Below are 14,382 nucleotides of genomic sequence, written 5' to 3'. Positions count from 1 at the left end.
CCGCCCCCATATTCCAGAAAGGCCTGGATGGTTTCTTTGGCAATTTTAGCAACTCCCGAGGGGGGGTGGGGAGAGAAGGAAGCCTCACGGCGGAGCTGCTGGGGCCATTTCCAGCGCCGCTGCCTTCAAGCCGACTTTGCTGGCGTTTGGCAAAGCGGTACATTTGGTACCGAGGAGCGTTTTGGGATGGGGAGGGGGGGATGTCCTGGCGAGGGGGCGGGACGGCGGATCCCGGGGAGAGGGAAGCTGGGGGTGGGGGGGTGGACCGGGGAGGGCGGCGCGCATCCCTCCGCCGCCGGGACGGTTGCCAGGGCGACGGCTGCGTGGCAACGGGTTGGCAGCGGGGGCCGCCCGCCGCCGCCGCTGCCGCCGCCACCGAAGCCGCCGCCGCCGCGGCGCGCAGAGCGGGCGCGCTGCCCTTCTCGCTAGATGCTGCGGCGGCCGCCCGGGAGCAGCCGCGCTCCGTTCACCGGTACCATCCAGGGACCTCCGCTACCCGGGGGGGCAACGTTCAGTCTCCGCCGCCGCCGGGCCCAGGGGAAGCGCGGAGCGGTGCGGAGATGGTACCGCTGGTGCGGAGCGCCGGGGGCTCCCACCAGTGGCTGGCGATCGTCATCCTCGGCCTTTGCTGGTTCCTAAGCCCCGGGCGATTTGCGGCTCCCGGTGGAGATTTCCCCGGGGCGACCGTGGACAATCTGGTGGTCAGGAAGGGGGACACGGCGGTGCTTAGGTAGGAAGACGATCGCGGTGGGCGAGCCGGGATTTTTGGGGCGGGGGGGAATTAAGGAGTCGCCGGACCTCCGCCGCAGCATCCCCGAGAGCGGTCGGGGCTCCCGGTGGAGCGGGCTCCGCCGGGAGCCCCGACCGCTCTCGGGGATGCTGCGGCGGCGTGAGTCCCGCTGCGGTGCTGGAAGTCCTATTTTTTTCCCCCATTTTTAACTCTAGGGAAGCACGAGCTTGATGGATAGAAGTTTGGAAAATCGCTTTGCTGGCTTGCAAGGATGCAGTTTGGGCTGCCGGGATCAGTTTGGGGTTCTGCGGTCCGAGCATTGAGGGGCTGAGGATTCCGCCCTGTCAGAAGTAGTCGCGTTGTTGGGTTGTTTTTGGTGGTTTTTTTTTTGTTTTATTTTGTTGTTGTTATTTTTTTTTTTTTCCTTTTTACGTTTTCATATTTCTTAACGTGGGGAAAGCTAGCTTTCCGCCATCAGGAGATTACGTGCTCACCATAGCCCTGTGATTGCTTCTCCTCGTGAACCTTGCTCGCAGCATCTTCTCTTCAGTCGGGTTGACTGGAGCAAAATTTGTTTACCAGTAGTGGCACACCATACTTAATCTACTTGAAATCCTTCTTTCTGATTTGTGTTCATTAATCCTCTGGCTTGATGTGATTATTTCACCCCCCCTGCCCAGGTCCTAACTTTTTATTTGTGCTTTGCACTTTTGTCATGGTCTTGGCTATAGTTCAAGAAAAATACGTTTTCTTGTTAGCTGGACTATGATTACAGTGGGTTGAACCTCCTTGCTCGTGATAAATCTCTGATTTAATTGGCAGTAGTTTTAAGCTATGAAGTATCTGACTATTATTTTTTGTTGGGCTGTCACTCACTTCGGTCTCCATATCACAAAGTATTTTAGCCATATGGATTTTTAACGATCTACAGTCTGCTGTAAAATGTTGCATGAGGTGCTTTCAGTAGGAATTTGGAATTGCTTTATAGCAAGTCAGCCTGCTTCTGGTGTAGTAGCTACTGAAAATACAGTAGATGTCTGTGTAGGGCAGCTGACAAGTATTTTTCATGTATACTGTGTATTTTGAGATGTCCTAAAGTCCTGTGCTTTCTGTCTGCAGAATTGGAGCATCAAAAGAAAATTTTAAAAAAAGGTCTTTTTTTATGCGTACTGTTTCAGACTTAAAGATTCCAGACAAAGTAACTTGGTGAGTTCGTGGGCCCTTAAGACAGATGGTCAGCCAGGACTAGGCATTACTAGGACCTAAACAAATACATGTTTAGAACTACCTTATTAAAAATTGTGGAATTACTGTAAGGGTTACCTCCTGATGGGTTTCAGCTGGAACACATTCAGTTTTCTAGGCCTAAGATTGTGTTTGAAACTTGGTGTCTGTGCAGCTGGGTAGGTTCCTGAAATGAAAGGAGAGCTTTAAGATTACCACATTACTTTTGTCTCACAAGGGAGGGAGAGTGTCTGTTCTGTAAGGAGATGCTGCTAAAGGAAATGGTAACATCACTACTGAAGTCTGGAACAAAGCAATTAGATGGTGAAATAACATACATTACATCCACTTCTTCATTCTGCTTGCTCTGTTATTAACTTTTTTGGTTTCATATGCCTTTTGTAGGCTTCCTTGCAAATCGGAGTTTATTTTGTTTTCAGCTGTTGCAACTTGAAAGGGGAAGTGTAGGATCACTACAGGAGAGAGCGCTTTCAGAAGAGTATGCAGAAGACAGGTAGAGCTGTTTATCTTGGGTCTCTCACTGCACATTGTCACTGTTCCTCCTGAATTTTTCCTTACTGGATATTTATGACATAAGTGTATTTCAGTATACATTAAAATAATTGCTATTAGTAGCCTAAGTACTGGAAGCCAGCTATTTATTTAAATATGAATTCCAGTGAGCTGGATGAAGCAATTTGGGTGTTAGAAAAGGCGCTTTTCTCCTTCCAGCTCTGTAGCCCTCTGAATTTAGCTCTTCTCAGTCACTGTACATTGCAGCATCCAAAGTTGGCTGCGCACTGTAGTTCCCAGCCTCTCATGTCAAGATGGCCATCAGCTCCCTTCTGCTGGCACATGTTGATTCACCTCCCAGCTCAGGCTTCTCTGGTGTTATCTGTTCTCCAGCAATGAGGGCTTCAAAATTTACCTCCTTACTTTGTTATGAGGACAGCACCATGCCTAAAGCATCTAGCGTTCTTTTTTTAACTAATTAATACTAGAATATGGGAGTAATTCCCCTGGCTTTGAGTCGGCGTTTTCGTGGCTGCAGAAAGGCCAGGGTGATGTCTGTGATGTGCATTCAGGTGAAGGCATCCCCGAAGGAGCGGGCACTGCAGGGTCGCTCGGTGCACGCCCTGCACCAGCTCCCAGAGCTGCTGTGCCGCTTCTCAGGGCTTTCCCTCAGCTCTGCAGCTTGCTTACACATACGCTGGTGCTCCAAGGTCTGTGTGGAGTGGGAACAAATGGGGTTACCTGCGTTGAGCTGAGGCTAAGCTTTTCCTTGTGAGGTAAAATATTAGAGAAGAAAGCACAGTCTACCCCAATGAAGAAGGTGGCAGAATGAGCGAGCCAAGTTCCAGCCCCCGTTCCCACATTAAGTTTTCATTGTCTTGACTAAAGATGAGGAAGAAAGCCTCCTTTAACTGATTGAGCTTTCCAGTAAAAGCCTCTAAGTGTCAACAAGAAGTAAAATAAGTAGCACGGCCATCTTGTTTTAAAATGGTTAATTCCTGTGAAAATGTAATGAGTCAATTTAGCACTGGATGCACACAGCGTTTTTCTAGTGCTGTAGGAGCAAAGCTGCGAGTGCTGCTCCCTGTCCAGTGCCCTCACTTGGCCAGGCCCCTGCCACACACTGCAGGGCGGGTGCTCTCCCCGTCCCCCCACCGGACTACCGCAGGGCTGGGCCAGGCATCCCTGGTGCCCAGGCAGCACCAGGTGCCCCTGGGTCCCCCCTGGCCAGCGCTCCCCAACTTGGCAAAGGGCACGGCACCCCGCACCTGCAGGTTGACTGACCAAAGGAGCAGTTTGCCAAGAATGTCACTGTTTTGGTACAGAAAACAGCTTAGCGATTATTTTTAAAAGAAAATCTCTCATTAGCCAAGGTGTTCTTTCTGACAATGAGTTATTTCTGTAGTCTTGATAACACCCGGTACTTTCTGCTTGTTTTCAGTCAGTGGTTGATCCATGCAGTCCCAGCACTGTTTGTTTATTGAAGTTATGAGAAAGGGTATCAGTAATGCAGTTGTTTTGTGTGGCAAAATAATTCTGGGACACCATTTCTTTTCAGGAGTATAATTCTTTGCTACATTTTTTTCTATATCCTTCCCAGGGAACCAGTTAAGATTTAATGAGGATGCACGAGGAAGGAGAGAGCAAGTTATAAAAACATTGTTTTATTAAAAGAATAAATTGCCACAATGTAAACTGCTAGAAATACAGGAAACAGACTTCATTTTCAGAACTGGGTTTCTCTAGTGACCCTTTCTGAGACCTTCTGTACAGAGAGGAATTGCCGTAGGGTTGCAGCATATCCATAACGCCAACAGCAGGAGTGGCAGTTTTGGAGCAGGAGGGTTTTAAGAGGGGTGAGAAATGCAGAGCAATTTGCTCGGAGCAGGTAACCTGTTCCGCTTCCATCAGTGCTGATGCTGGAGGGTTGGATGCTCAGGGAGGATGAGGTCCACCTCCACTTGGGTGGGGGCTGCTCTGTCCCCTTCCTGCTGGCCTTGCGTGGAGGACGTGGGGAGGGCAACCAGAGAGCCGGGATTGCAGCGAGCGGCGTTTCTGCTTCTGTGAGAAATAAAAAAGAATTTCTCTCTGACTTTCTGTGCCGATGCTTATCTGGGTTATGGCTAATTTGTGTGTGTGGCCCTCTTGGCTTCATGTATCCAAGAAAACCGGTATATCTCTCATACATACCTCATCTGCAATTTGTAAACAAAATCCCCTGAGGTATCTAAATGTACAAATCTGAGGATGATCAAAACACCTTTCTCTAGAGGCAAAGTTTTTTATCCTGCATTTTATTTTTCTTAAAGCTCATAGATAATAAAAGCCAGTTTACCCGCAAGTACTTTTACGTTGTGTGATCATGGTAAATTAAGTTTTAGAAGCTGACGCTTTTTTAGGAAAAGCAAAAGCTTTTTTTACCACTATGTGATTATAGAGTCATTTATGAAATATATGCTCTTCAATATGTAACATAATGTGAATTCTTCACTGCAAAGAGTTAAACCTCGAGCTGAGATCCATTGGATTGAGGTTCCCAGGGGCTGCCAGTGAAGAGCAGGAGCAGTGGAAAAGCAGATAACCGTGTCTGGTTGTGATTACAGAGCGTACGTTGGTTCTTGTCAAATGTGGCTGGGAAAAGCAGGGATTGGTTCTAGGCCAGCCTTGTTAACAGGTAGATTGAACTTCATCCACGTGTTTTTACTCACAGCAGTCTCTTTTATTCATCCGCTGTGAATTTTGTCTGAGGTTTAGGGCAGCCAACAGTCATCTGGGAAGGGTGATTATAGGAGAAGATTGGTTTTGGTTTTGGTCAGAGGTCAGGAGGTTTGGGGTTTTCTGGTTTGTTTTCTAAATTTGAAATTCTTCACACATAGCCTGGCTGCTTCTCTTTCCACCTCGGAGAGTTTCAGGTCTGTCGTGTGCAGTCATGCTCTCCCCTGCCTCGGAGACTTGAGGTAGTCATCAAAAGCTTCGTGTGAACCAACAGGTAACACGGGACGGGCTGTGCTGAGCAGCTGCAGATGAGCACTATCTAGGAGTCTGTTTTACTGGAATGGTTTCACCAGTATTAAAGGGTTTGGGCACGTGGCAGACAGCTGATCTGAAACACCGTCCATCTCCTTCGGTGGCTTCATTTAGAGATACTCTGCTGCTTCTTTTCCATAAGTTTTTCCGCTGGTGGAAGAAGTTGCCATCTGGGGAATGGGAAGAGCAGCTCCTGGCATCCTCCGTGTCTCTCAGTGCCCTTGTCTGGGAGAGCTGGTGCTTCAGCCTCAAAGGCAGCGAGCGTGACTTCTGCCTCCCCCGAGAGGTACCGAGCTTTTTGACCACGACACCCCTGGAGTGGCACAGGAGGCATGCAGGGCAGGGTGTCAGAGAGATGCTGTTTCTTTTGTGGCACTGATGACTGTGCTTCGCTATGGCTCCCTCGAGCTTCGCAGAGGTCACAGTTCTCGCCATCTACTGAAAACGTCTTTCCCAGCTGTGTGTCTTCTCCTTTGCTCATATTGGAAAATGGGATGCTGCCTGTTCTCCATCACATGGATGTTGATGGTTTAGGGGAGAGATGTCCACCTAACGTTATTTTTCTAAACTAGGTCCCTTTAGGGGTACCAAATGCAGGGTCTCGGAAATCAGAGATGAAAATCTGGTTTGAAACAAGTTTAGCAGCAGCAGCCAAAGCCACATCTCCTGCTTCTCTGGCTTTCAAAACATGCTGATTTTTCAGTCTGGACTTCCCCTTTCCCAGTAAAGTAAATCACTGCCTTACCATGGGTGCAGGGGAGTCCTGGCCAAACAAAACCTTGCTGGGACCATTTCCAGTTCTTGCTTATGCTTCCCCTGACTACAGGTGCTCAGGAATGAGATGACAGCATTATGGTCATCCTCATGTATTTTGTTTTGTGGAGGCTCCTTGCCAACTCTTCTTGAGCTATGAAATCTCTGAGGAACATCCAGCTGCTGTGGTCACTGAAGGTGCCTGTGTGTCTTGAGCACCTGTGTCGTGCTGAAGGTCAAGCAGGCTTCGACTCCAAAGCTGTTCAGGTCCTCAGGGGAATGTAGGTACCTAATTCATATTTAAATTGCTGTAGGGGGCGAGTGACTTCTGGGGATTGGGACTTACTTTCCAGTTTTGCCTTCTCTTCCAAGAAGAGCTGCCTGTTATAGCCAAGAGTCTTTGCCAAAGGAGCAACAGCAGTCATGGAAAGCCAATGAGACATCTGCTAAACGTCCTCTGTCTGTTGACATTTGTATTACTGAGAATTGGGTATTAGGAATGAAAGTTTTGCAGTATGAATAACAGGAGAATATCAAGTGTATACAGCATATTTAAATTTTAAGACACTATATATATTCTAGCATTACAGTCCCTCTGATGTGTGTCCACATGCCGGTGCAGGTACAGTTGGGTGCACCCATATATAAACGCGGATATGTCTATGGGGGGGAATGGGTGGTGTAACAAATATAAGAATTTTCTTCTTTCCTTTATGATTTTAAAAGGTGTATTTCTTGACTTCCATACTCTTTTGGTATTCCTGTGCTGTTCAGGGTCATAAATTATTTGGCTATGTGAAGCTTTGTTCCTATCTCTCTGAAATGTGACACTGGTACGTGTAGACATATGTGCACACTCCCCCAGAAAATGAAGTTGTTGTTTGGCTAAGACTTTCACGTTTCAAATCCCTGCCAATTATTAAACAAGCACATTATGGCTTGCCTCTTCTCTGTGAAGTAATAATAAATAAATTCAGAGTAAATTAAAATAATTTATCATTTTAAGTGATCACAAATGTTTTGGATGTTATGCAGAGGAGCTAACAAAACAAGGAATTGGTAAGGAATGAAAACCAGCGTTTGTTCCAAAGGGCTGTTCTGTTGAGGAAGAAACAGAGACTTAAATTACTTTCTTCTTGTCATCTTGCACAAGAGTTGGCTGCAGCCGATATCCCAGGGAAACAAGTCTTGGGGGCTCAGGCTGACGCGCTGCACAGGCCAATCAGCGACATGCAGTACTGGCTTACCCCGTCTCTCCTGGCAGAAGTCTGACCCAATGCTGTGCTCAGAAACTGAAGTCTGTGCTGCAGCAGGCTCAGGGAATCAATCTGGAGACACTTCGGAGCTTTTGGAGACTTGCAGAGTGGGGTGGGTACTGGGAGGCTTGCGCTCCTCTGAGGAAGGCAGGCAGGTCCCCGCCGTAGGCTGGCATGTCCTGTCTTGGCCAAGCAGGCCGGGGAGCACTCATGTGCTGGCAGGCTGTTGCCAACCTTGTTCCTTCTCCCTAGCATGGCTTTGGCTGATGCCAACTGCTGGTCCTGCCTGTGTACAATAGTACTTCAATATCACAGGCCATCCTTTCAAAGGATCCTCCCTGGTGCCCCTCTGCAGTGGGGCTGTCGCTTTTTGTGGTAAGGGAATGAGAAGAATGAACTAGGTGATGCACAGCATCCTTCCTGCCACTCTGGCTGCTGAGCAAGCACCGCCCCGCTGCTGGCAGCCACCCCCTTCAGAGACCCTGGTGCGGGGCAAGGAGCAGTGCAGTCTGAGGAGAAATGTGATTTTTTTTTTTTTCCCAGGACTAGAGGTATTCAGTGAGATTTTGCAGGTGGCAGCGGCAGCAGCGGACTCACCCGCGATGAGGTAACGCTGCCTTGATCGATCAGGTAATTGATTGTATCCATCCACAGGCTGCTGGTACCAGAGCTGCTGGCTCCTTTATCCTGCTTCTTCTGCGAGCCGAAAGGATCCACAAAGATAAGGTTGAAAGACAAACTTTTGTCTCGCTGTGAGGATGCTGTTCCTCAAAAGCAACATGGGGAGAAATGTTTGTTAAATACCCCTCTGCCCTGTTGGCAGGGGAAGGGGTTCAGAGTCCTCTGCAGCCTCTGAGCAGAGACAGTACATAATCCACGTGATTGCGTGAACAGAAAGGTCCCACGTGGAAAGAGGAAGGAACTCATCAAATTTACAAAATATTTATTTCCACCAACACGACCCAGGCACCAGTTCAAGGTTCATGGTAACCCAGTGATGTGCTGGCCGAAGTTTGTAATCACTGGGGTGGTTCCTGCTCTGCATTCTATCAGTAGTTGTGCCTCCACTGTGTTGTCGGCATGGTGCAGCCGTCCGAAGTCCTCGCTGCCAAGCCAGCCCTGGAGCAAAGACTGTGTAGTGGGGCCACAGTGACCCTTTTCTGGGGCTGAACCATTATGCTGCTGGGTACGGGGGTGCCATCGCACCCTGCGCTGCTGGGTACGGGGGTACCATCGCACCCTGCATGCAGCGTGGCAGAGTACAGCCGGAGCAGACCCTCACTCTTGGTGCTGGCTGAGGTTGTGGTGCTCTGGTGTTCTGTGCAGTCGTGCCAAATGCCACTCACCTTTATCCTACCGTATCAGAAACTATCAGGCTATCTTCTTTTAACTTTTTTTCAGATGTTTTTCAACTTGGCAGAAAAAATATTTCTTCCTCTGACTGGATGCATGGTTTTTTTCCCAAGATTGCAGCTGCCAGACACCCCAGAGCAGACTGGATTCGTTAGTGCACCTGCATATGCATGTAGGTAGATATGTAAAATAAGCCAAATAAAATGTTCAGCTGTCGCGGTAGTTTTTCTCGTACCCTTTCTGTAATACTTTCTGTGTATGCAGCAGCATAGGGAGCCAGCAGGTGCCTGCAGGAGCTCTGGCTGTAGCTCTGGGCTACTGTGGTGTGTTACTTGCAATGCCAGTAGAGATTTAGTGGTGACTTACGCACAAGAATGGCCCACCAGTGAGTTCAACTCAAGTTTTGATTTTTATACTTGCAAAACTGTTAACCAAATCTAAGGTGGAGTAGAACATGCTCTGTTTTATAACAGAAAAACAGTCAATCTATTTAAAAAGCTTTTCCCTTGGCAACAGCAGACAATCTGGTGGTCAGACAGCCAAACAGCTATCATCAGTCATGCATAATTAAAACAAAGAGAGTATCCAACTGTTAGCAGTAAGAGTTTTGTCTTGGAAAAAAATCTCATTAGCATACAATACTTCTTGCAGAAATCTCCAGTAGCTTTTCTCATGCAAATGTCAATGTAAATGAAGGAAATTCTATATATTTATCTACATATACTGTATTTTTTCTGTCCTTATGTAAATACACAGGAATCCGATAACTGTCCAGTTTAATATAGCATCTGTGATATGCGTGCTAAATTTACATAATGCAATTCTGTCAAAAGTAGGCAGGAACCTTATTCCCCTTACAAAACATAGGCATACATAATTTACTGTACAGTTGTATGCCTTTGCTATTTCACTGGCTTCATGTTAAAAAATGTTTTTAAACTGAATATAATTCACCATCATAAAACAGTTCTGGAGACTGAAGTCCTCCCTTTTTGACTACCTGGTTTTCACTTGATGCAAGTGCTCCTGTTAAATTCATTCTGGGTGTGAAGAAGACGATGCAGACCTCTGTCCTTTGTCTCCCTGGAAAGGACTGGCTGACAGGTTTGCTGTGTTGCACCACGCAACTGTCCAGGCTTGCTTGAGGTACTGCTAAGTACGGAGGAGATATGTTCCTGTAGAGCACAGTCCCAGTAAGGGGCTCCAGAGCCACTGATGTCGGTGGCACGGTCCTGCTGTCAGTGGAGAGCTCAGAGGCTCTCAGGCAGGTTAGCGATAGGAACTGGTGGGGAGTGGACCAGGAAGGAGTTATAACTGACTAGTGAAAGAAGAAAACAAGGCTTTGAAACCACGCTCCCGTGTCTTACTGGCTGGAAAGGGGAGCATCTGTACAGCACAGGTCTGGAGGCAAAAGGGGCTTTGCTACTAGCTACAGACTCGGTGGACTTATTAAAGAAAGAATGACACAGAGGACAGTTCTCTCCACGGAAACAGGCTTGAAGAAGGGAAGGGGAAGCTTCAAATGAAGTTCTGGTTGATTTAGTGTGGTTAAGGTGTATGTGATTATGCGAAAATAAATAGCGGTTCCATCCCGCCTGGCCTCAGCAGCAAACATCTCTCAGCTCCTTGGGGAGGCTGGGCTGGGTGCCTGCTGAGGATCCTGCCCTAACCTGCTGTGCAGATGGGCCCTTGTTAGGTGTCCGGGAGCATCCACCAAGCAGCAGGAGGCTCGTGATTCAGGGTGTTTATTTTGTTACATTTCTGATACATAGTGAAAAAGGGTACTTCGTCCACCCATCTGTCCGTCCATCCATCCAGCCGCCTAGTAGCTATTGGCTTGCAGCAAAATCATTACTTTTTCTTCATCACAGTAGTTGAATTTCTGACTAAAATAATTTATATATAGGCATACATATGTATTTTTTTATAGACTTACTTCTGGGGTGTTTTTTTATATTAAAGCTGTTCATTTTATGTAGAAGTTGTAGAATAACTTTTAAAATAGAACTGACTCCTCACTCCAGCACGCTGGCATGCCTCCTCAGAGGTACCGTCGGTGCCTGCTCTGGAAAGGTGCTTCCTTCGGGTTTGGTGGTGGCTGCACACTGCCTGTGAGAAGCAATACTCCTGGCAGCTACAGATAACTCCAGTAGCCTCGGGGTTATGATGAGGGTAGATACCATGTGAAAACAGGAAAATGTTACAGAAGAAATGGTTTTGTGCTGCTGTGGAACAAAAAATCTGCTGGAGTAAATGAAGCAGGATTTTTCTAAACCATGGAATGGGGCTCTGAGCAACCCGGTCTAGTGGAAGGTGTCCCTGACTGTGGTGGGGGGCTTGGAGTAGGTGATCTTTAAGGTCCCTTCCCTATCCATTCTGTGATTTATTTTTTTTTTCCACTCCCTTTCTGCTTGGCCATGCTGGTTGCCTAGAACTTTCTCTTCCACTTGTCTTACTATCCTGTTGTAAAAAAGATGACCCATGTGCCAGTAGGCTTTATATGTGGAAGAATAAAATTCATCAGGACAGATGAATGTATTTAAAGTCTGAGCAGGTAGTCCAGTACAACCCTTGTGTGAAAACTCCAATAATTTTTTTTATCAGGTTTTAATAAGCTACCAGCTTAAGCACTGAAATATCTATGAGGAGGTTTTACTTCCATTTTACCAGCTCTGGGGTTTAATAACAAATGTGGAAGTTTGCAGAGACATGTTAGAGCACTTCATTCACTCAGGATCAGGAGCACAGGAACAAGCGGCAGGTGCTTGTTCTCTGCAATTTCTGGTTTGTTTTAATTCAGGAAAGTTTACTCTTTTATTTTGAAGTAAGAGACCTGGTAGCAACAGAAGCACTCCCAGGAATGCTGCACCAGCCCAAAGGGTAATGGCTCTGAAGCAGCCAGTCCCACTGCTTCACTGTCCCCAGCACATGTGCTGGTCTGAACTTGGGGCTGCTCCTTCAGGGAGTCAGAATGAGGGCAACAGCCTTCAAAACTGGTGCAGAGCTTTTTCAGCCTTGGGACGGGCTCTGACCAGAGCAGGCAGGTCCCATCACCTGTGTACGCTGCAGGAGTGTGGGTGGCTGGGTGGGCACAGCGTGGGCTTTGCAGGGCATTGCTGCAGGGCGGTGCCCAGGCGCCAAAATTCTGCCCCAAGCACTTGCTTCCTCCGGTCATTTTGGCGTGTGTGCCCGAAACTTTAGCCTGGACTCTAGATGTTTATGCGCATTATGTGAAGTCACGAAGGCGTCTGGTCTGGGACATTCAGCTGGGCAGCTCTGGCCTCTGCGTCTTCTGGTGTTTCGTCATGGTCTCTCACTAGTCTGGAAAGCTCTTCGTGGCTGTGAATCACCAGCTGGTGGGCACTTAGCCACTGGGAGGGGAAACCCTGTGTAAGAGGTGTAGTGTGTGACAAGGAGGTGGCCAGCAGTGCTGCCGAGAGCAGGGTGTGAGGAGCTGGCTGGGACACAGCCTTCAGGGGAAACGGTGCTTCTGCAGGCAGGCTTCCTGATAGTGAAATACCAATTTAGTAGTTATAATTACCAGAAATAAGTTTAATGGGGGAGGCTGTAACCAGATGCATTGTGCTTGCCCATTCTCTGTGATGGCGATGCTAGCCACTAGAAATGTTCAACTTGACACAGGAGCTCCAGACATAACCTTGGCTTTCAGTAAATTGTGGTGTCACTTAATTTTAAAATAGAGCTGTAAAGGCATGATGGAAAAATGAAAATGTTAAATATTGCAGCCAATACTTTTGATAAGTGGAACATTGTGGTGTTGGAATCAACACATTTTATGTTTGTGACACAGTTCAAAATAAAGTGTATATTATTACTGATGTAATTTAACATCAGATCAGATTCTCTGTATCGTGTGTTACAGAGCAGCACGATGGTGAGAAGTTCCCATGATCGGCTGTGGGTGTGAGAGCAGGGGAGGGTGCCTGCGTGTGTGCAGAGAGCGAGGTCTGTGCCAAGAGCACTGCTGTGCTTGATGACAAATGGAAATTGTCATTGTGGCTGTGTACTGCATTTTGGAATCACAATACGCGTCTCGGCACCTTCCCAGTGGAGGACTGGGGTGGTTAATGCCTCTGCAGTTGCTGCTTCTGCTTTTCTAGCCCTGGACCTGCCAATACCGAGACTCCTCTGAGAGACCATGTGTCTGTGGTGCTTCTCCTGAGTCTGCGACGCATTGCCCAGCCGGTGTCCTGGCTCAATGTCCTTTACATCAGTGGTTCCTGGCTCATGAATGGGCTCACAGGTTCTCTGATGAGGCTTCAGAAAGGTGCAGGTGAAGCAGACCGTGAAGTCCAAATTAATGGGCTGTACTGCACTGAAGACTCGGCAAGATGTGGAACTGCTAATTTTCTCCAAATAGACTGAATAAAGGTCAAGAACTTCTTCCTGACAGCAGGGGAGATGAGGAGAATAACTCCTATGCCATGACCCATGGAAGCATACATGAGAATAGCAGAGGTTTGGGTGCCTTGGAGGAAGTGTGAAAGGATGGATAATTTTCCATATAGCTTTTCTGGCAGTTCCAGGAAACCCGGAACTGAAGATGTCAGAAGCCAGCGATCGCACCGAGCTGTTGGGTTATCCAGGAAACCCGGAACAGAAGTGAAGATGGCAGAAGCCAGTGAACACACCAAGCTGTTGGGTTATATGCCGTGAGGGGACGGCAGCCCGCAGGGCTCTGATCCGTCTGGGCTACAGAGTGTGCGTGGAAGCATCATCCACTGCCAACGTGATGTTCACCCAATGACTGCTGCAGGAGCTGGAATACCCTTTTTTGGTACCCTGTGCTTCGTGGCGGCACTGGTGCTTTGATACTGAAAGGAAAATGTGGAGTTTAACCAAAGATGAACATTTAAGTAGCACAGCTTTCAAAGAGTTGGTCGTTTGTTTTCTTTTTTTTTAAATTCTAGAAGTTGTGTTGACTCATCATTGTGTCAGTCCCCCAAATCATGCCTGTGTAAGCATTTCCTAATGATTTTTTGGTTTCTTGCATATAAGTGAAGGTAAACTTAAGGAGCAGAAGGCAACTTGTTCTACCAGATTTTTCAATTGGTAAGATGCTTTTAGTTTAGTTACAACAGAAATTGGGAAATGGTCCTAAAAGAGGTTGAAGAGTGTCAACACACGTTGTAATAAGTTACAGGCGAGGTTTCCCAGGCTTTGAATGCTTAAAGTCTTTAGGAGATTGAATGCAAGTCTCGGTGAAATCCCAAAATAATTCCATGTCCTGAGCTGAGGCCGTGAGAAGTTTCCAAAGGTGGTGAGAAGAATGGATGTCTTTGCAAAAATAAACAGATAAATAAAAGCGTTGTCTTTTGTGTTTGTCTACTGTGTTGTAAAATCTGAAAGGCTGAGGTCTTTTCTGCAAGATAAATGAACCCAGCTTTACTGAAAGCATGGTATCAATAGGTAACTCTGTCAGGTCTAAAAGCAATTATTTCAGTGACTCTGTTCCTAACGATCATAATACAGCAGTTTTTAATGAGGGATTTGGATCAGATGAAC

At 47.3% G+C, this 14,382-nt stretch overlaps 1 protein-coding gene across 2 annotated transcripts in view; it reads left to right on the top strand.

Moving 5' to 3' along the window:
• Positions 1-429: 429 nt before the first annotated feature.
• NEGR1 (neuronal growth regulator 1) overlaps positions 430-14,382 on the top strand; it is a 269,624-nt gene continuing 255,671 nt past the window's right edge. Inside the window, exons 1-2 of one of the 2 annotated variants that reach the window (XM_086462209.1) lie at positions 430-472; positions 538-730. In XM_086462209.1, coding sequence (XP_086318335.1) covers positions 430-472; positions 538-730 — 236 coding nt within the window. Of the gene's footprint in view, positions 473-537; positions 731-14,382 lie in introns of those variants that run through there. The other variant, XM_086462210.1, reaches the window with a different exon arrangement.

Source organism: Leptosomus discolor, chromosome 3 (genome assembly GCF_034619465.1).
Source record: "Leptosomus discolor isolate bLepDis1 chromosome 3, bLepDis1.hap2, whole genome shotgun sequence".
In the NCBI taxonomy this organism is placed as follows: domain Eukaryota; kingdom Metazoa; phylum Chordata; class Aves; order Leptosomiformes; family Leptosomidae; genus Leptosomus; species Leptosomus discolor.
The sequence above is the reverse complement of the archived record's forward strand: the minus strand, read 5'-3'. Positions and strand labels throughout refer to the sequence as shown.